Raw genomic sequence first — 22,162 nt, 5'->3', positions numbered from 1 at the left:
CACCGTGTTAGCTGGGATGGTCTGGATCTCCTGACTTCGTGATCCGCCCGCCTCGGCCTCCCAAAGTGCTGGGATTACAGGCGTGAGCCATCGTGCCCGGCCTGCACTAGAGCATTCTTTCATGGATTCCCACTTTAAAAACCCACACCACTATACCCACTAACTCTGAGGCTTTAGTCATATAAAGAAAAATAGCCATTATATATGTTGTTCTTTTGTGCTCTTATAATGTGTAATCATGCCTTTACTTAAAGAATTCCAGGATCTAGAAAAAAAGAAAGAAAGAAAAAAGCCGGGCGTGGTGGATCACACCTGTAATCCCAGCACTTTGGGAGGCCAAGGTGGGGGGATCATGAGGTCAGGAGTTCAAGACCGGCCTGGCCAACATAGTGAAACCCTATCTCTACTAAAAATAAAAATAAATAAAAATAAAAAATTAGCTAGGCGTGGTGGTGGGTGCCTGTAATCTGTCTCAAAAAAAAAAAAAAAAAAAAAAAGAAAAGAAAAAAAAAAGCGTCTGGGCGCTGTGGCTTACACCTATAATCCCAGCACTTTGGGAGGCCAAGGCAGGAGGATTGCTTGAGCCTAGGAGTCCAAAACGAGCTTGGCCAACATAGTGAGCTCTCCTGTCTACAAAAAAAAAAAATAAATAAATAATAATAATAATAATAAAATAAGCCAGGTGTGGTGGTACACACCTGTAGTCCTAGCTACTCTGGAGGCTGAGGCAGGAGGATCACTTGAGTCCGGGAGTTTGAGGCTGCAGTGAGCCAAGATTGTGCCAATGTGCTCCAGCCTGGGCGACAGAGAGAGACCCTCTCTCAGAATGACAGACTGAATAAATAAATAAATAAATAAATAAATAAATAAATAAATAGAATTCTAGGATCTGGCCTTAGGAGATCCAAATTATCCAACCAAGGTTGTGAAATGTCTCTTCTCAGGAAGGAATGCTGAACACTTCATTTAAAGCCTTGTTGCTGACAGCCAAACCACCAGGTAGCCCAGTACTCAAGATAATCATTGGCTGGGCGTGGTGGGTGGCTCACGCCTGTAATCCCAGCACTTTGGGAGGCCAAGGCGGGTGGATCACCTCAGGTCAGGAGTTCGAGACCAGCCTGACCAACATGGTGAAACCATGTTGTTTCTACAGAAAATACAAAAATTAGCTGGGCGTGGTGGTGGGCACCTGTAATCCCAGTTACTCAGGAGGCAAAGCAGGAGAATAACTAGAATCCAGGAGGCAGAGGTTGCAGTGAGCCGAGATTGTGCCATTGCACTCCAGCCTGGGCAACAAAGGAAGACTCAGTCTCAAAAATAAAAAAAGATAATCATTACAACAGGATATGCTGACCTGCATATCCCACCCTCATAAGCTTTGTCCTGCCCAGCCTGTATACCTTACCCTTGATATCACTTTACGTGCTTTGCCTAATAAAAAATCTCAACTAACTCTTTTCAGAGAGTCAGGGAATTCTCGCTCTCTTGTGCTGCCTCCCTTATACCCAGGCATAAGCTCCAATGAAGATTTGTCTGGGAAAACTCTTTTAGCTTCATGTTAATTTCTGTTGCATTGAGAGCCCAAGAACCCCTGGTAACAGCAGGCAGGTAGTGGAACTGGGTTGTCAAAAGAGAGATTTTAACTTTTTTTGACGCGCTTGTATCAGCAGTTTTTTTTGTTTTGTTTTGTTTTTTTGGTTTTTTTTGAGACTGAGTCTCGCACTCTAGCCCAGGCTGGAGTGCAGTGGCACCATCTCTGCTCACTGCAAGCTCCGCCTCCCCGGTTCACGCCATTCTCCTGCCTCAGCCTCCCGAGTAGCTGGGACTACAGGTGCCCGCCACCGCGCCGGCTAATTTTTTGTATTTTTAGTAGAGACGGGGTTTCTCAGTGTTAGCCAGGATGGTCTCGATCTCATGACCTCGTGATCCGCCCGTCTCGGCCTCCCAAAGTGCTGGGATTACAGGCGTGAGCCACCGCGCCCGGCCTTTATTTTAATTTTAATTTTTATTTATTTATTTATTTATTTATTTTGAAATGGAGTATTGCTCTGTCGCCCAGGCTGGAGTGCAGTGGCGCGATCTCGGCCTCCCAGGTTCATGCCATTCTCCTGCCTCAGCCTCCTGAGTAGCTGGGACCACAGGTGCCCGCGACCACGCCCGGCTAATTTTTTTGTATTTTTAGTAGAGACGGGGTTTCACCATGTTTGCCAGGATGGTCTCGATCTCCCGACTTAGTGATCCGCTCTCCTCGGCCTCCCAAAGTGCTGGGATTACAGGTGTGAGCCACCGCGTCTGGCCTAATTTTTTATTTTTAGTAGAGACAGGGGTTTCACCATGTTGGCCAGGATGATCTCGATCTCCTGACCTCTTGATCCTCCCGTCTCGGCCTCCCAAAGTGCTGGGATTACAGGCGTGAGCCACAGTGCCCGGCCTTGTTTTCTAAATATATAAAGTCAGAAATAAACCCAAGTAACGAGCATATATATATATATAATAACGAGCATATATATAACGAGCATATATATATATATATATATTTGAGACGGACTCTTGCTCTGTCACCAGGCTGGAGTGCAATGGTACGATCTCGGCTCACTGTAACCTCCGCCCCCTGGGTTTAAGTGATTCTCCTGCCTCAGTCTTCCGAGCAGCTTCCACTACTAGCGCGCACCACCACGCCAGCTAATTTTTGTACTTTTAGTAGAGACGGGGTTTCCCCCTGTTGGCCAGGATGGTCTTGATTTCTAGACCTCGTGATCCGCCCGCCTCGGCCTCCTAAAGTGCTGGGATTACAGGCGTGAGCCACCGTGCCCGGCCCTAACGAGCATATATTAATGTTGTAATTATATGTGTGTGTATATGTGTGTGTGGTTTTGTTTTCTATATAAAGCCAAAAGAGAGTGTATGTGTGTGTGTGGTTTTGTTTTCTTTTTTTTTTTTTTTTTTTTTTTTTTTTTTTGAGACGGAGTCTCGCTCTGTCGCCCAGGCTGGAGTGCAGTGGCGCGATCTCGGCTCACTGCAAGCTCCGCCTCCCGGGTTCACGCCATTCTCCTGCCTCAGCCTCCTGAGTAGCTGGGACTACAGGCGCCCGCCACCGCGCCCGGCTAATTTTTTGTATTTTTAGTAGAGACGGGGTTTCACCGTGGTCTCGATTTCCTGACCTTGTGATCCGCCCGCCTCGGCCTCCCAAAGTGCTGGGATTACAGGCGTGAGCCACCGCGCCCGGCTGTTTGTTTTCTAAATATATAAAGTCAGAAGTAAACCCAGGTAACCCAGCCGCCTGGGAAAGGTGGTATCTGGCCCGCCCCATTCCAGCCTGAACTCCGCCCACCGCGATCCGGAAGCCCCGCGCTCAGCGGGTTGCTGGAAAAACTCGGAGCTGAACACCCGGCCGGACACTGGCAGCTGAGCTCGGGAGCCTGCGCAGAAGGCGTTGGAGGCGCATGCTCTGTAGCGGTCTCTGCAGCCAGCATTGGCGCCCGCGCGGGCCTTTGAGCCCCGCCCGCAGAGTCCCTCCCGCAAAGCCCCACCCGGGTGCGCGGGCATGGCGGCCAGCCTGTGGATGGGCGACGTGAGTGAGGGTAGTAGTCCCGGGTCTGAGGACGAGGAAGCATCTGGGTTTCGCGAAGGAGGAAGTGTCTGAGGAGGAGGGGACTTGGGATCCCAAAAAGGGGAGACGTGTGACCGGGTTCTTTTTGGTGACACAGAAGCGGATTCCAGCATCTAAGTGAAAAAGCTGAGTCCGTGAGGCTAGGGGTCCTGGGGCCCCACCTGGGTTCGTGGGAGGGAAAGGTGGTGCTTTGGGGACATAGAATGGGAGGAATCCAAGGACTGAGGCGCGCTGTTTTAGGACCGAAGGAGTGGGGTTTCTAGGTCCAAGGGGAGGCTCCCTAAAGGGGGGCAAGCTTGAACCAAAGGAGCTGGGGTTTCGGGCCGCTCAGCGGAGGCGAACCTCTCCGCTCGCTCCCCCAGCGGCGCGTAGCCAGCCCTGGGCTGACGGAGAGGGGCTCTGGAACCCGGAGTGGGAAGCCCGGCTGCCAGCCTGAGCCGCTGCGCTCTTGTTTTTACGCAGCTGGAACCCTACATGGATGAGAACTTCATCTCCAGAGCTTTTGCCACCATGGGGGAGACGGTAATGAGCGTCAAAATTATCCGAAACCGCCTCACTGGGTAAGTCTCATCTCAGGTCTCTCTTAATACATCTCGTTGCAGCTGTCATGTACGAGAATGTAAACATTGTAGTCATGGCTTCTCACTACCCCTAGTGATAGTCACTGTAAAATTATAACGGCTAACATTTTGAGGTCCTAATGAGTGGAAGAATAGCATGTAGCTTAAGGGCAGGACTTGCCAGGCGTGGTGGGTCACACCGTAATCCCAGCACTTTGGGAGGCCGAGGTCAGGAGTTTGAGACCACCCTGGGCAACATGGTGAAACCCCATCTGGGGCGTGGATACTTTGGCAAGATGGCGGGGAGCGGCGTCCGCCAAGCTGCCTCTACCGCCAGCACCTTTGTGAAGCCCATTTTCAGTCGGGACATGAACGAGGCCAAGCGGAGGGTGCGCGAGCTCTGCCGCGCCTGGTATCGGGAGGTGCCGAACACTGTACACCAATTCCAGCTGGACATCACTGTCAAAATGGGACGGGATAAAGTCCGAGAAATGTTTATGAAGACCCCAGGGTGGTTGATCTTCTGGTCATTAAGGGAAAGATGGAACTGGAAGAAACAAAGTATGGAAGCAGCGGACACATGTTATGCGGTTCTTCCATGAAACAGAAGTGCCAAGGCCGAAGGATTTCCTATCCAAGTTCTCTGTTGGCCATGACCCATGAAGTCACTCAGTGGAAAGAAGAAACCCCGTCTCTACTAAAAATACAAAAATTAGCTGGGTATGTTGGCAGGCACCTGTAATCCCAGCTACTGGGGAGGCTGAGGCATGAGAATCGCTTGAACAACGGAGGCGGAGGTTGCAGTGAGCCGAGATTGTGCCACTGTACTCCAGCCTGGGCAAGAAGAGGAAAACTCTGTCTCAAAAAAAAAACAAAAAACAAAAGGCAGGACTCAAGCGAGACTGGGTTTTAAAACTATTTCTACTCTATGATCTTGGGTAAGTTACTTAACTGCTCTGTCTCATTCGCTTTGAGTATAAAAATGGAAATAATAATAGCACGTATCTCCTAGAGTTATGGTGAGGATTAAATGAGTTAATTCACATTCATCATTAGGACAGTGTCTGGCATATAGCATATGCTCAGTAAGTATAGTCAGATTACTATCTGCTGAGTAATAAGCACTTTACATTTATTATCTTCTTAAAACCTCAGACACTTCTGAGGTAAGTAAGTACTATTATGAAGAGGCTTAATTAAGAGTTACAATAAAGCCTGGCGCGGTGGCTTACACCTGTAATCCCAGCACTTTGGGAAGCCGAGGCAGGCAGATCACGAGGTCAGGAGATGGAGACCATCTTGGCTAACACGGTGAAATCCCGTCTCTCTACTAAAAATACAAAAAGCTGCCGGGCGCGGTGGCTCACGCCTGTAATCCCAGCACTTTGGGAGGCCGAGGCGGGCGGATCACAAGGTCAGGAGATCGAGACCATCCTGGCTAACACGGTGAAACCCCGTCTTTACTAAAAATACAAAAAATTAGCCGGGCGTGGTGGTGCGCGCCTGTAGTCCCAGCTACTCGGAGGCTGAGGCAGGAGAATGGTGTGAACCCGGGAGACGGAGCTTGCAGTGAGCCGAGATCGGGCCGGCCACTGCACTCCAGCCTAGGCGACAGAGCAAGACTCCGTCTCAAAAAAAAAAAAAGGCCGGGCGCGGTGGCTCAAGCCTGTAATCCCAGCACTTTGGGAGGCCGAGACGGGCGGATCACGAGGTCAGGAGATCGAGACTATCCTGGCTAACACGGTGAAACCCCGTCTCTACTAAAAAAATACAAAAAACTAGCCGGGCGTGGTGGCGGGCGCCTGTAGTCCCAGCTACTCGGGAGGCTGAGGCAGGAGAATGGCGTGAACCCGGGAGGCGGAGCTTACAGTGAGCTGAGATCGCGCCACTGCACTCCAGCCTGGGCGACAGAGCGAGACTCCGTCTCAAAAAAAAAAAAAAAAAAAAAACGAAAAGCCAGAAGTGGTGGCGGGTGCCTATAATCCCAGCTACTTGGGAGGCTGAGTCAGGAGAATCACTTGAACCCGGGAGGCGGAGCTTGTAGTGAACTGAGATTGCACCACTGCACTCCAGCCTGGGTGACAGAGCGAGACTCTGTCCCCCCCAAAAAAAAAAAAATTATAATAAATAACAAATCAGTTGAATTTGAGTCTATCCTGAAAGCTCATGAGGGCCCTTAACTCTTATGCTATTCATTTAAAAAATTGTGGAGGCCAGGCGGGGTGCCTCACACCTGTAATCCCAGCAGTCTGGGAGGCAAGGAGGGCAGATCACCTGAAGTCAGGAGTTCGAGACCAGCCTGACCAACATGGAGAAACCCCATCTCTACTAAAAATACAAAAATTAGCCGGGCGTGGTGGTGCATGCCTGTAATCCCAGCTACTTGGGAGGCTGAGGCAGGAGAATCGCTTGAACCTGGGAGGCGGAGGTTGCAGTGAACTGAGATTGCGCCATTGCACTCCAGTCTGGGCAATAAGAGCGAAACTCCATCTCAAAAAAAAAAATTGTTTGCAGAGATACTACTTTGTGCTACTGTTCTAGATTCCTGGCTGAAATAATCCAGATATAGCCCCTGCTCATGGAGTTTACTACATTCTAGTGGGGAATGAGACAATAAATAAGTAAACAAAACCAAATACACAATATTTTCAGATAGTGGTGCTCTATTGCCTCCATTTTCTTCTTTCTCTTTGAGGTCTTAGTTTTCCTTAGGGAATTATCCATTTGCTAGTGTTTATGGAGCAGCCACTCTTTTCTAGGTACTCTACTACAGGTGGCCTGCTAAAACATCAAATGGTTTAAAAGTAGAGATGAGACATTTGAAAGATACTTTGTAAGACATTTGAAAGATATCTTTCAATGTAAGAAAGAATGTAAGACATTCTTTCAATGTAAGAAAGATATTCTTACATTGTAAGACATATCTTAAATGTAAGACATATCTTTCAATGTAAGAAAGATATTCTTTCAATGTAAGAAATACTTTGTAAGACATTTGAAAGATATCTATTACCTAGGAAAAGATTTTTCTGACTGGTAAATCATGCCCACCTAAATATTTCTCTTCTTGCTCTTCTAAGCAGAAAACCCCAGATAATTAGCTACTGGTATGAAAATTCATTCTGTAACACTTTCTTTACTATTATTATTATTTTTGTTGTTGTTGTTGTTGTTGTTGTTGTTGTTGAGACGGAGTCTTGCTCTGTCACCCAGGCTGGAGTGCAGTGGCTGGATCTCAGCTCACTGCAAGCTCCGCCTCCCAGGTTTACGCCATTCTCCTGCCTCAGCCTCCCAAGTAGCTGGGACTACAGGTGCCCGCCACCTTGCCCGGCTAGTTTTTTGTATTTTTTTTTAGTAGAGACGGGGTTTCACCGTGTTCACCAGGATGGTCTCGATCTCCTGACCTCGTGATCCGCCCGTCTCGGCCTCCCAAAGTGCTGGAATTACAGGCTTGAGCCACCGCGCCCGGCCTTATTATTATTTTTTTTATTATACTTTAAGTTCTAGGGTACATGTGCACAACGTGCAGGTTTGTTACACATGTATACTTGTGCCATGTTGGTGTGCTGCGCCCATCAACTCGTCAGCACCCATCAACTCATCATTTAACATCAGGTATAACTACCAATTCCATCCCTCCCTCCTCCCCCTCTTAACACTTTCTACTTTTTAAAACACTGGCATAGGCTGGGCACAGTGGCTCATACCTGTAATCCCAGCACTTTGGGAGGCTGAAGCGGGCAGATCACTTGAGGTCAGAAATTTGAGACCAGCCTGGACAACATGGTGAAATCCCGTCTCTACTAAAAGAAATACAAAAATTAGGCAGGTGTGGTGACACACACCTATTGTTCCAGCTACTTGGGAGGCTGAGGCAGGAGAATCGTTTGAACCCAGGAGGCGGAGGTTGCAGTGAGCTGAGATCGTGCCACTGCGCTCTAGCCTGGGTGACAGAAGGAGACTTTGTCACAAAAATAAATAAATAAATAAAACACTGGCATAGATTCTCACATTTTAATCTTTTTTTTTTTTTTTCTGAGGTGTAGTCTCGCTCTGTCGCCCAGGCTGGAGTGCAGTGGCACAATCTTGGCTCACTGCCACCTCCACCTCCTGGGTTCAAGCCATTCTCCTGTCTGAGACTGTCCAGTAGCTGGGAATTACAAGTGCCTGCCACCACGCCTGGCTCTTTTTTTTTTGAGACGGAGTCTTGCTGTGTCGCCCAGGCAGGAGTGCAGTGGTGCGATCTCAGCTCTCTGCAACCTCTGCCTCCCAGGTTCAAGTAATTCTCCTGCCTCAGCCTCCTGAGTACCTGGGACTGCAGGCATGTGCCACCACATCCAGCTAATTTTTTGTATTTTTAGTAGAGATGGGGTTTCACTGTGTTAGCCAGGATGGTCTCAATCTGCTGATCTCCGCCTGCCTCGGCCTCCCAAAGTGCTGGGATTACAGGCATGAGCCACTGCGCCCGGCCTAATTTTTTCTGTTTTTAGTGTAGACGGGGTTTCACCATGTTGGTCAGGCTAGCCTTGAACTCCTAACCTCAGTTGATCTGTCCGCCTTGGCCTCCCAAATTGCTGAATTACAGGCATGAGCCACTGGGACCAGCCTTACTCTATTGAAATAAGATTTAGAACTCTCGTTTCTTACATGTTTCTTTTTTGTTTTTTGTTTTTTGTTTTTACTTTGAGATGGAGTTTTGCTCTTGTCACCCAGGCTATATTATATATTATTTTTTCTTGGGTCTTTTCTCCTTTTCTCTAATCTTGATGTTTTGTTTTGAGACAGTCTTGCTCTGTCACCAGGCTGGAGTGCAGTGGCGTAATCTCAGCTCACTGTAATCTCCACCTCTCGAGTTCAAGCTGTTCTCCTGCCTCAGCCTCCTGAGTAGCTAGGACTACAGGCACGCGCCACCACGCCCAGCTCATTTTTGTGTTTTTAGTAGAGATGGGGTTTCACAGTGTTGGCCAAGATAGTCTTGATCTCTTGACCTTGTGATCCACCCGCCTTGGCCTCCCAAAGTACTGGGATTACAGGCGTGAGCCACTGCACCTGGCCAACACCCACCTAATTTTTGCCTTTTTTTTTTTCTTTTGAGATGAGTCTCGCTCTATTGCCCAGGCTGGAGTGTAGTGGCTCACTGCAACCTCTGCCTCCCCAAATTCAAGCAGTTCTCCTGCCTCAGCCTCCCACGTAGCTGGGATTACAGGCACGCGCCACTATGCCTGGCTAATTTATTTATTTATTTATTATTTTTTTTTTTTTTTAGGGAGACGGGGTTTCACCATGTTGGTCAGAACTCCTGACCTCGTGATCCACCCGCCTTGGCCTCCCAAAGTGTTGGAATTACACGCATGAGCCACCGCGCCAGGCCTGCCTGGTTAATTCATTTATTTATTTATTTTTTGAGACGAAGTCTTGCTTTGTCGCCAGACTGGAGTGCAGTGGCATGATCTCGGCTCACTGCAATCTCTGCCTCCGGGTTCAAGTGATTCTTGTGCCTCAGCCTCCTGAGTAGCTGGGATTACAGGCACACACCATCACACCCAGCTAATTTTTGTATTTTTTTTGTTTTTGAGACGCAGTCTCGCTGTGTCACCCAGGCTGGAGTGCAGTGGTGCGATCTCGGCTCACTGCAACCTCCACCTCCCGGGTTCAAGCAGTTCTCCTGCCTCAGGCTCCCGAGTAGCTGGGACTACCGCACACAGCACCATGCCTGACTAACTTTTTTTTTGTATTTTTAGTAGAGATGGGGTTTCACCGTGTTGCCCAGGTTGGTCTCAAACTCCTAAACTCAGTCAATCCGCCCGCCTCCGCCTCCCAAAGTGCTGGGATTGTAGGTGTGAGCCACCGAGCCTGGCCAATTTTTGTATTTTCAGTAGAGGGGGGGTTTCACCATGTTAGCCAGGATAGTCTCGATCTTCTGACCTTGTGATCTGCCCGCCTCGGCCTCCCAAAGTGCTGGGATTACAGGTGTGAGCCACTGCGCCCGGCCTGACCTTGTCTCTTAAATAAATAGTCAGACTGTCCTGAATTCAGTTCTATACTTTGGCGCATACCAGCTATGTGATTTGGTTTTCTTTTGTTTGTTTGTTTTGTTTTGTTTTTACAAGGTTTCACTTTGTCGCCCAGGCTGGAGTGCGGTTGCGTGAACAAGGCTAACCACAGCCTCAACCTTCTGGGCTCAGGCAATTCTCCTGCCTCACCCATCCAAGTAGCTGGGACTACAGGTGCACTCCACCCATACCCAGCTAATTTTTGTATTTTTTGTAGAGGTGGTGTTTTCCCATCTTGCCCAGGCTCATCTTTTTATTGGTGATAGCTTTATAGGGTGATGTTAAGAAAAATTTGACATTTTTCAGTATAAATCTCTTCGGTTGTCATATTCTCTTACTTATGTCTCTTAGTGACTCTTTCAAAGATAGAATGCTCAGAATCTCACAGACACCCCCTGGTTAGGTACAGCCTATTGGGTTTTTTTGAGACTCTGTCTTAAAAAAAAAACAAAGATAAAAGAAAAAACAAACATATTTATCTATATTTGCTAGATAATGTCTTTCTTTTTTTTTTTATTTGGAGACAGAGTCTCGCTCTGGCTGGAGTGCAGTGCAGTGGTGCGATCTTGGCTCACTGCAAGCTCCGCCTCCTGGGTTCACACCATTCTCCTGCCTTAGGCTCCCGAGTAGCTGGGACTACAGGCACCCACCACCACACCTGGCTAATTTTTTTTTGTGTATTTTTCAGTACTGATGGTGTTTCACCATGTTAGCCAGGATGGTCTTGATCTCCTGACCTTGTGATCCGCCTGCCTCAGCCTTCCAAAGTGCTGGGATTACAGGCATGAGCCACCGCGCCTGCCTGATTATTCCTTTTCCTGAGCCATATGAAAGTTAATTGTAGGCTGGACATGGTGGCTCACGCCTACAATTCCAGTGCTTTGGGAGGCCGAGGTGTGTGGATCACCTGAGGTCAGGAATTCAAGACCAGCCTGGCCAACATGGTGAAACCCCATCTCTACTGAAAATCCAAAAATTAGCCAGGCATGGTGGTGGGCGCCTATAGTCCCAGCTACTCAGGAGGCTGAGGGAGGAGGATCCCCTGCACCCAGGAGATGGGGGTTGCAGTGAGCCAATATTGTGCCCCTACACTCCAGCCTGGGCAATAGAGCGCATTGTGTCCCTTCACTGCTAAGTATCTCCGCGATCTTGCCAGAAACTGGACATTTTCTTATGTAACCACAATGCTTATATTACACTAACAAAATTATCAGTGATTCTCTAATAGCATATAATAGCAAGTCTACATTTAAATTTTTATAATTGTCCCTACAATATTTTTTTAGTGAATTATAATTCAATCCAGGAACCTGCATTGCATTTAGTTTTTCTGAGTCTCTTTTAATGTACAAAAGCCAACCTCTTTCTTTCCTCATACTGTTTAGCTTTTTAAGGAGGTAAGACTAGTTGTCTTTATAAGATGCTACATCCCGAGGCCGAGTGTGGTGTCTCACGCCTGTAATCCCAGAACTGGGAGGCCGAGGTGGGTGGATCACCTGAGGTCGGGAGTTCAATACCAGCCTGACCAACATGGAGAAACCCCATCTCTACTAAAAATACAAAATTAGCTGGGCATGGTGGCGCATGCCTGTAATCCCAGCTACTCGGGAGGCTGAGGCAGGAGAATCACTTGAACCTGGGAGGTAGAGACAGGAGAATCTCTTGAACCCAGGAGTCAGAGGTTACGGTGAGTCAAGATTGCGTCATTGCACTCCAGCCTGGGCAACAAGAGCAAAACTCGGTCTCAGGAAGAAAAAAAAAAAAAATCATACTTTCTGGATTCATTTGTTTACTTGTGGTGTTTTGCATTGTCTGTCCCTAAAATTTCCTGGAAACTGGTTATTAGATCTAAAGGCTTGATGGGATTGCATAATACAGTTTTGGCAAGAGTATTCACACATGATAAAATGCATAAATAAATGTTTACTAAATGAGTCTGGGGCCAGGTGCCTTTGCTCACACCTGTAATCCCAGCACTTTGGGAGGCCGAAGTGGGTGGATCCCCTGAGGTCAGGAGTTCAAGATCAGCCTGGCCAACATGACAAAATCCCATCTCTACTAAAAATACAAAAATTAGCCAGGCATGGTGGTGAGTACCTGTAATTCCAAGTATTCATGAGGATAATTGCTTGAACCTGAGAGGCTAAGGTTATAGTGAGCTGAGATTGAGCTGATATCTGTCTCATAAATAAATAAATAAAGATGAATGAATCTTGGACTGGCCCAGATGGGCAATCCTTATATTCACGTTTGTAAATTAGGTCTGAGCTGGGGTATGGCAGGGAACAAAAACAGTGTTGACTCAGATTAGAAAACCGTTTCTTTCTCCCTTCAAGGCTAAGACCCATCTTGAGCCTGTTTTTTGTTTTTTGTTTTTTTTTTTAAGTCGCAAACTAGCCTGTTGCTCAGGCTGGAGCAATGTGGCATGATCTCAGCTCACTGCAACCTCCACCTCCAGGGTTACAGCAATTCTCCTGCCTCAGCCTCCTGCGTAAACTGGGACTACAGGTGTGCGCCACCATGCCCAGCTAATTTTTGTATTTTTATCAGAGATGGGGTTTCAGCATGTTGGCCAGGCTGGTCTTGAAGTCCCGACCTTGAGTGATCCGCCTGCCTCAGCCTCCCAAACTGTTGGGATTATAGGTGTGAGCCATTGCACCTGGCCTCATCTTGAGCCATTTTATCTTTAACCATTTTCTTTCTCTGTTTGCTTTTTTCCCAGGATCCCAGCTGGCTACTGCTTTGTAGAATTCGCAGATTTGGCCACTGCTGAGAAGTGTTTGCATAAAATTAATGGGAAACCCCTTCCAGGAGCCACACCTGTAAGGACATTTAGATAATGATGATGTTGCCATTATTATTGTCATTGCTTACTACCATCTATTGAATCTCTACTGTATACTGTTTTTATATAATCCTGTAACAACCCTGTACAGTAGGCATTGTTATCTTTATAGGCCCAGGAAACTGAAGCTCAGGGAATTGAAATAACTTGCCCAAGGCAACACAGGTAGTAAATGGCAGAGCCAGGATTCAGACTGAAGATTGGTTGCCTCCCAAATCCATGCCTTTCCATTCTGCATCGCTGCCTCCCATAACAGAAGACTTGAAACTATAGACCTCTTGCCTGATTGAGAAACTAGGATAGGCTGGCAGCAGCAAGGACACATTTCAAGAGAGTTGCATTCTGCTCTTCCCACAGTTACTTAGCTTACAGCTGCACCAGCTGGCACACCTGGGCTCATAGAACCATGGAGCTGGCAGTGCCCTTAGCGGTCATCCGTGCAACCCCCTCATTTTATACAGGAGAAAAAGCTGAGGCTTAGAGAGGGGGAGATGTTTTGGCCAAGGTAATTTATTTCAGTTTTTTTCAAATATTGTTCAACTCTTGAAACACCTTTCTCTGTTTTAGTTTGTTTGTTTTTAAACTTCCAGGCGAAACGTTTTAAACTGAACTATGCCACTTATGGGAAACAACCAGATAACAGGTAGGTACAAAGTCATGTCTAGACAGACATAACATGTGTCACTGTGCCCATCACTGCCATATAGGAGGAGGGGAGCCGGTTTGGCTGCACTTGGTCCCCTCCTGAAGGACAACGCCCTTCTCCCTTCCTCGCTGGTGGACCTTCCTGGTGTGCTTCATGCAAGGCCCTGGCTTTTCTGTATTTGGTCCCTACCCCAGGCTTCCCACCCTGCTACTCCTCACAGTATTGAAGTTTTATTCAATAAGAATTGCCCTGTTAACCAGGTTCAGTGGCTCATACCTGTAATCCCAGCACTTTGGGAGGCCAAAACAGGCTGAGTGCCTGAACCTAGGAGTTCAAGAATAGCCTGGGCAATGTGGCAAAACCCCGTCTCTACAAGAAAATACAAAAATTAGCTGAGCATGGTGGCATGCACCTGTAGTCCCAGCTACTCAGGAGGCTGAGGCAGGAGGATCACCTGAGCCCAGAGAGGGCTACAATGATCAAGGCTACCATGAGCCATGATCGTGCCACTGCACTCCAGCCTGGGCAACAGAGTGAGAACCTGTCTCAAAAAAGAAACCCAATGAATTGACCTGTTATAGCAACATAAATTGATTGGAATTTCAGGTTGCCATTTGAAAGCATTAAAACTGTACCAAAAGCTTAAAAAACATTTAGATGCATTAACCCTATAATTCAACTTTTCAGGGTTTATTCATGGATGTGTGCAAAGATTAGCCTCAGATGTGTTCATTGAAGTATTGCATATAATGACTAAAGTTGGGGAAAACCCAAATAACCTAATAGTAGGGAAGTGATTAAATTATGGTCATTAGTTAGGATGCTGTATATCCACTAACAAGTTATATTGCAGTATACTGACATGTCAAGATGTTGGCAATATGTTGAAAGTGAAAAAAAATACTAGAAACAAAATACGATGGATCGTACTTATGAACATTTTAGAAGAAAAGCCATAAGAAAAGAAGATAAAAGTATACATATCAAAGCATTTATCGTGAGCGCCTTCAAGTGGTTGGGTTATAGCAATTTTGTTTTTCTTTGTGCTTTTGTGTATTCTTTTTTTTTTTTTTGAGACAGAGTCTTGCTCTGTTGCCCAGGCTGGAGTGCAGTGGCGTGACGTCCGCTCACTACAAGCTCCGCTCCCCCTGCCCCGGGTTCATGCCATTCTCCTGCCTCAGCCTCCCAAGTAGCTGGGACCACAGGTGCCCGCCACCACGCCCAGCTAATTTTTTTGTATTTTTAGTAGAGACGGGGTTTCACCATGTTTGCCAGGATGGTCTCGATCTCCTGACTTAGTGATCCACCCATCTCGGCCTCCCAAAGTGCTGGGATTACAGGCGTAAGCCACTGCGCCCGGCCTTTTTTTTTTTTTTTTTTTGAGACGGAGTCTTGCTCTGTGGCCCAGGCTGGAGTGCAGTGGCGCTTTCTCAGCTCACTGCAAGCTCCGCCTCCCGGGTTCACGCCATTCTCCTGCCTCACCCTCCTGAGTAACTGGGACTACAGGCTCCCGCCACCATGCCCAGCTAAATTTTTTGTATTTTTAGTAGAGACGGGGTTTCACCGTGTTAGCCAGGATGGTCTCAATCTCCTGACCTTGTGATCCGCCCGCCTCGGCCTCCCAAAGTGCTGGGATTACAGGCGTGAGCCATTGCGCCTGGCCTGTTCTTTTGTGTGTTCTTTTTTTTTTTTCTGAGATGGAGTCTCACTCTGTCGCCCAGGCTGGAGTGCAGTGGCACAATCTTGGCTCACTGCAACCTCTGCCGCCCAGGTTCAAGCAATTCTCCTGCCTCAGCCTCCCGAGTAACTGGGATTACAGGCGCCTGCCACTGCGCCCAGCTAATTTTTGTATTTTTAGTAGAGACGGGGTTTCACCATCTTGGCCAGGCTGGTTTTGAACTCCTGACCTTGTGATCCACCTGCCTTGGTCTCCCAAAGTGCTGGGATTACAGGCATGAGCTGCCGCGCCCGGCCTTGTGTATTCTTATTGTATAAGGAATATGTATCATACTTGAAATAAGATAATTGAAATAAGATAATAACAAAGGTCGGCTGGACACGGTGGCTGCACTCACGTAATACTTGAAGTCAGACAAGTTCTGTGGAGTGGGTGAGGGATTTGGGGCAGGGGCTATTTCTATAACTCTTCTGCCAGAACTGCTCTAATGAAACAAAGTAGGGCCTGATTCAGTAGACGTATCAAATGTGTTCCTTAACGGGCCTGGGAGAGGTTTACCTGGAATATGCAACAGAGCTCTTCAGAGCAGGGGTTTTGGTCTTTGCCTCTGAATCTTCTCGTTCTTTCTCCTCAGCCCTGAGTATTCCCTCTTTGTGGGGGACCTGACCCCAGACGTGGATGATGGCATGCTGTATGAATTCTTCGTCAAAGTCTACCCCTCCTGTCGGGGAGGCAAGGTGGTTTTGGACCAGACAGGCGTGTCTAAGTAAGGCCTTACCTGTTACTGATGCTTAACTGTGTTAGTTTCAGCATTTCTCTCCTGAGTGGAGATGTTTTAGAAAGGCCATGCAGCACGGCGGTTAAGACCACAAGCTTTGGAGCCAAACTGCCTGGTTCGAATCCCATTTCCAATACTGGTGAGGGAGAATGCCAGTATGGTAGAATTGAGGCTCCATGACCCTTACAGTCCCATCTGTAAAATGGAACTGATTAATAATAGCTGCTGGTAGGGTTGATGTAAGGATTAAAGGATATAATATAAATAAGTCAACATTTGAAATGCTTTATAGGTGTTTGCTGTTTTGCTTGTTATTGTTACTGAGCCTTTCAGTGTAGTTAGAAGTGTTCCACGGCCAGGCGCAGTGGCTCAAACCTGTAATCCCAGCACTTTGGGAGGCCGAAATGGGCGGATCATGAGGTTAGGAGATCGAGACCATCCTGGCTAACACAGTGAAACCCCGTCTCTACTAAAAAAATACAAAAAAACTAGCCGGGCAAGGTGGCGGGCGCCTGTAGTCCCAGCTACTCGGGAGGCTGAGGCAGGAGAATGGCGTGAACCCGGGAGGCAGAGCTTGCAGTGAGCCGAGATCGTGCCACTGCACTCCAGCCTGGGCGACAGCCGAGACTCCGTCTCACAAAAAAAAAAAAAAAAAAAAAGAAGTGTTCCACTTCAGGCTGGGCGTGGTGGCTCATGCCTGTAATCCCAACACTTTGAGAGGCTGAGGTGGGCGGATTGCGTGAGCTTAGGAGTTTGAGACCAGCCCGGGCAACACAGTGAAATGCCGTCTCTATTAAAATACAAAAAATTAGCCAGGTGTAGTGGTGTGCGCCTGTAGTCCCAGCTAGTTGGGAGGCTGAGGTAGGATAATTGCTTGAACCTGAAAGGCAGAGGTTACAATGAGCCAAGATTATGCCTCTGCACTCCAGCCTGGGCGACAGAGCGAGTCTCAGTCTCCATTAAAAAAAAAAAAAAAAAAAGTTGGCCTGGCGCAGTGGCTCACGCCTATAATCCCAGCACTTTGGGAGGCTGAAGTGGATGGATCACCTGAGGTCAGAAGTTTGAAACCAACCTGGCTAACATGGCAAAACCCCATCTCTACTAAAAAAATACAAAAGTTAGCCGGGCGTGGTGGCACGCGCCTGTAGTCCCAGCTACTTGGGAGGCTAAGGCAGAATTGCTTGAATCCAGGAGGCAGAGGTTGCAGTGAGCTGAGATCACGCAGCTGTGCTCCAGCCTGGGTAACAGCGAGACTCCCTCTCAAAAGAAGAAAAAAATGGAAATAGAAAAACCTCAAGAAAGGCTCATTCTTGATCAGTATGGTAGTTACATGTTCAGGCTTTGACAGTCCAACAGGTGTGGCTTGAATCATGCTTCTGCTATGACTTTGGGCAAGCTGTTAAATCTCCCTGAATTGGTTACCTCTTCAGTAAATGTGGATACCACTTTCGTGGAATTGTTAAGACAGTTTGATGAGATCACCCTGAGAAAATGCTCAGCACAGGTTGGGCGCGGTGGCTCATGCCTGTAATCCCAACACTTTGGGAGACCAAGGTGGGCAGATCACCTGAGGTCAGGAGTTCAAGACCAGCCTGGCCAACATGGTGAAACCCTGTCTCTACTAAAAATACAAAAATTAGCCACGCATGGTGGTGCATGCCTGTAGTCACAGCTGCTCAGGAGGCTGAAGCAGGAGAAACACTTCAACCTGGGAGGCAGAGGTTGCAGTGAGCTGAGATTGTGCCACTGCGTTCCATTTGCTATGGAGACATAGCGAGACTCCATCTGGAAAAAAAAAAAACAAAACAGAAGAGCTGGGCATGGCGGCTGACACCTGTAATCCCCGCACTTTGGGAGGCTGAGGCGGGTGGATCACCTGAGGTCAGGAGTTTGAGACCAGCCTGGCCAACATAGTGAAATCCTATCTCTACTTTAAAAGAAATACAGGCCGGGTATGGTGGCTCACGCCTGTAATCTCAGCACTTTGAGAGGCCGAGGCAGGAGGATCACAAGGTCAGAAGATTGAGACCATCCTGGCTAACACGGTGAAACCCTGTCTCTACAAAAAAAATTACAAAAAATCAACTGGGCTTGGTGGCGGGTGCCTGTAGTCCTAGCTACTCGGGAGGCCGAGGCAGGAGAATGGTGTGAACCCAGGAGGAGGAGCTTTCAGTGAGCCCAGATGCGTCACTGCACTCCAGCCTGGGCGATAGAGTGAGACTCCATCTCAAAAAAAAAAAAAAAAAATTAGCTGGGCTTGGTGGCAGGTGCCTGTAACCCCAGCTACTAGGGAGGCTGAGGCAGGAGAATTGGTTGAATCCAGGAGGCAGAGGTTGCAGTGAGCCGAGATCACGCTTTTGCACTTCAGCCTGGATGGAGTTTTGAAACATGAGCAAAACTCCATCTCAAAAAAAAAAAAGAAAGAAAATGCTCAGCACAGTGCTAGGACAATAAATATTTATTAAATGTTAGCTTGCAGTAATTTATCCCGCTGCTAGAATTAGAGCTCAGGAGAGCAGGAACGTTGTCTTTCTGTGACTGCTGCATCCTGTGTCTAGCGCAGTGCCTGGCATACAGGGCAGACTGTAAATATTTGCTGAATTTTCTTCTATTAGCTACTTTCCAGCAGGGTGTTAGGGAAGCTCCTGTTTGGGAATGTTCCCCAGGGGTGAAGGTGTCAAGGAGGATGGTGAACTGAATGTGGGAGTTCCTGTAGATCTTAGAATCGTCTGTACTTGAATCTTGACACTATGTGGACACCCGTTGATGGGACTCTCCTTTCTTCCTCTAGTTTAATGGACTCTCTCTCTCTCTCCTCAGCCTCTTTTCCTTTCTACATTCCTGCCCACCTTCTTACCTTTACTTCTTTTTCATGTGTCCATTGTTAGACTTTCATCACATTTGTGATCTAAATTGTTTATTTTTTTCATGCAGGGGTTATGGTTTTGTGAAATTCACAGATGAACTGGAACAGAAGCGAGCCCTGACGGAGTGCCAGGGAGCAGTGGGACTGGGGGCTAAGCCTGTGCGGCTGAGCGTGGCAATCCCTAAAGCGTGAGTCCTGCAGGGAAGGTAGAGAGACTCTAGACTCCCTGCCAGACACTCCTTTTTTGTTTGCTGAGAATCAAGGCACCCATACGCTGGATGGGAGGCTGAAGGGGGATTCAATTCAAGTCACAAGTACTGAATGCCTGCTGTTTGCCGGGCCGTGGGTGCTGGAGTTGAACTAGCCCCACTCCTGCAGAAACTTACAGTTGGGGATAGAGTATGATTTGGAAAGGCTGATGCATTTAGACATACTGGTGACAGCACTGGAAAAGCTGTTTGGCTGTCTATACCTGATGTCCTTGCTCTTTGCCCAGTAGTCCCACTGTTGGGAACTTATTCATAGAATTAATAATATTTGAGCAAAGGGAAAAAAACACTTCTGGTTTTAGCCTTATTTATATTAATGAAACTGCAACCCTCTTGTGAGTGTTCCATGCTGTGGGAATGGATAAGAATTAGTATTCCAGACACTCCGCCAGGCGCAGTGGCTCACGCCTGTAACCCCAGCACTTTGGGAGGCTGAGGTGGGCAGATCACCTGAGGTCAGGAGTTCGAGACCAGCCTGGCCAACATGGCAAAACCTCATCTCTACTAAAAATACAAAAATTAGCCGGGCATGGTGGTGCATGCCTGTAGTCCCAACGATTCAGGAGGCTGAGGCAGGAGAATCGCTTGAACCTGGGTGGCGGAGGTTGCAGTGAGCCAAGATGGCGTCAGTACACTCTGGCCTGGGCGACAGAGCAAGACTCCGTCTCAAATAAAAAAGAAAAATATTCCAGACACTCTATAGAACATTATATACTTCACTATCATACCTGTCATGCTAGGTAGAAAATCTTTTTCCCTTACAACTCCGAACTTTTCTCTGAGTAGGATTTTTTGTTTGTTTTTTCCCTGAGACAGGGCCTCAAAGTCACCCAGGCTGGAGATCATGGTTCACTGTAGCCTCGACCTCCCCAGGCTCAGGTGATCCTCCCATCTCAGACTTCTGATTAGCTGGTACTACAGGTGCACACCACCATGCTTGGCAAATTTTTGTATTTTTTGTAGAGATAGGGTCTTGCTTTGTTGCCCAGGCTGGTCTCGAATTTCTGGGCTCAAGTAATCTGCCCACCTTGGTCTCCCAAAGTGTTGGGATTACAGGTGTAAGCCACTGTGCCCAGCCAGATCTTTTATCCTTTAGCCAAATTAATGATTCTCAATTGGAATGATTTTGCCTCTCAGGGGACATTGACAACATCTGGAGACATTTTTGGTTATCACAACCAAGGATGTACTAATAATGGCACCTAGTGGGTATCGGCCAAGGATGCTGTTAAACATCCTGCAATTCATAGGACAGCCTCCCACCCCTCCATGTCAATAGATCCAGGGCTGAGAAACGCTGAACCAAACTCTACCCTAAGAGTAGTTGAATTAGCTGGGTGTGGTGGCTCACGCCTGTAACCCCAGCACTTTGGGAGGCCAAGGTGGGTGGATCATGAGGTCAGGATATCAAGACCATCCTGGCTAACACAGTGAAACCCCATCTCTACTAAAAATAAAAAAAATTAGCTGGGTGTGGTGGCAGGCACCTGTAGTCCCAGCTACTCAGGAGGCTGAGGCAGGAGAATGGCGTGAACCCGGGAGGCGGAGTTGCAGTGAGCCGAGATCACGCCACTGTACTCCAGCCTGGGTGACAGAGCAAGACTGTCTCAAAAACAACAAAAAAGAGAAGTTGAACCAATTTTTTTTTTTTTTTTTTTGAGGTGGAGTCTTGCTCTGTTGCCCAGGCTGGAGTGCAGTGGCATGATCTCGACTCACTTCAGCTTCCACCTCCTGGGTTCAAGCGATTGTCCTGCCTTAACCTCCCGAGTAGCTGGGACTACAGGCATGTACCACCATGCCCAGCTAATTTTTGTATTTTTAGTAGAGACAGGGTTTCACATGTTGTCCAGGCTGGTCTTGACCTTCTGACCTAAGATGATTTGCCTCCCTCGGCCTCTCAAAGTGCTGGGAATACAGGCCTGAGCCACTGTGTGCAGCCAAATGGCCATGTTTTTTAAAGCAATGATTTAGGGGTTCTTTATGGTTTAACTGTGTTTAAGACATTGAAGATCAGGATTAGTGACTTCCCCCAAAAATGTTATTTGTTGTAAATTACTATATAAAAACATTAAATTAGCTGTTCTTGGTGTGCTCCTGTAGTCCCAGCTGCTCTGGTGGCTGAAGTGGGAGAATTGATTGAGCCTAGGAGTTCAAGGTTACAGTGAGCTATGATCACTCCACTGCACTCCAGCCCAGGCAACAGAGTGAGACCCTGTCTCTTAAAAAACAAAATAAAAGGCCAGGTGTGGTGGCTCACGCCTGTAATCCAGCACTTTGGGAGGCTGTGGCGGGCGGATCATGAGGGCAGGAGATTGAGACCATCCTGGCTAACATGGTAAAACCCCATCTCTACTAAAAATACACACAAAAAAATTAGCTGGGCGTGGTGGTGGGCTCCTGTAGTCCCAGCTACTCGGGAGGCTGAGGCAGGAGAATGGCGTGAACCCAGGAGGAGGAGCTTGCAGTGAACCGAGATCACTCCACTGCACTCTAGCCTGGGCGACGGAGTGACACTCCGTCTCAAAAATAAATAAATAAATAAATAAATAATAAAAATAAAAGGAGGAGCGCCGTGGCTCATGCCTGTAATCCCAGCACTTTGGGAGGCTGACTTGGGTGGATCACTTGAGGCCAGGAGTTCAAGACCACCCTGACCAACATGGTGAAATCCCATCTGTACTAAAAGTACGAAAATTAGCTGGGCCTCCCAGGATCAAGCGATTCTCCTGCCTTAGCCTTCCACATCTGTCCATCATTTCTTTTCTTTTTTTTTTTTGAAACAGTTTCACTTTTATTGCGCAGACTGGAGTCCAGTGGCGCAGTCTAGGCTCAGTGCAACCTCTGTCTCCTAGGTTCA

The 22,162-nt window shown here is 47.6% G+C and overlaps 1 protein-coding gene and 1 pseudogene across 2 annotated transcripts in view; both read left to right on the top strand.

Annotated features, from left to right (window-relative positions):
- The first annotated feature begins 3,417 nt into the window (after positions 1 to 3,417).
- Positions 3,418 to 22,162, top strand: part of TRNAU1A (tRNA selenocysteine 1 associated protein 1) — a 29,396-nt gene continuing 10,651 nt past the window's right edge. The window contains exons 1-6 of one of the 2 annotated variants that reach the window (XM_011763108.2): positions 3,418 to 3,571; positions 4,073 to 4,170; positions 12,946 to 13,045; positions 13,659 to 13,711; positions 16,027 to 16,158; positions 19,105 to 19,224. In XM_011763108.2, the coding sequence (XP_011761410.1) occupies positions 3,545 to 3,571; positions 4,073 to 4,170; positions 12,946 to 13,045; positions 13,659 to 13,711; positions 16,027 to 16,158; positions 19,105 to 19,224 (530 nt within the window). In that variant the 5' untranslated portion in view covers positions 3,418 to 3,544. The remainder of the gene's footprint in view (positions 3,572 to 4,072; positions 4,171 to 12,945; positions 13,046 to 13,658; positions 13,712 to 16,026; positions 16,159 to 19,104; positions 19,225 to 22,162) is intronic. The other variant, XM_011763109.2, reaches the window with a different exon arrangement.
- LOC105494567 (NADH dehydrogenase [ubiquinone] 1 alpha subcomplex subunit 6-like) lies at positions 4,181 to 5,714 on the top strand (annotated as a pseudogene).

The sequence above is a fragment of the Macaca nemestrina genome, chromosome 1 (assembly GCF_043159975.1).
Source record: "Macaca nemestrina isolate mMacNem1 chromosome 1, mMacNem.hap1, whole genome shotgun sequence".
Classification (NCBI taxonomy): Eukaryota; Metazoa; Chordata; class Mammalia; order Primates; family Cercopithecidae; genus Macaca; species Macaca nemestrina.
This window is presented reverse-complemented; position numbering and strand designations above follow the sequence as displayed.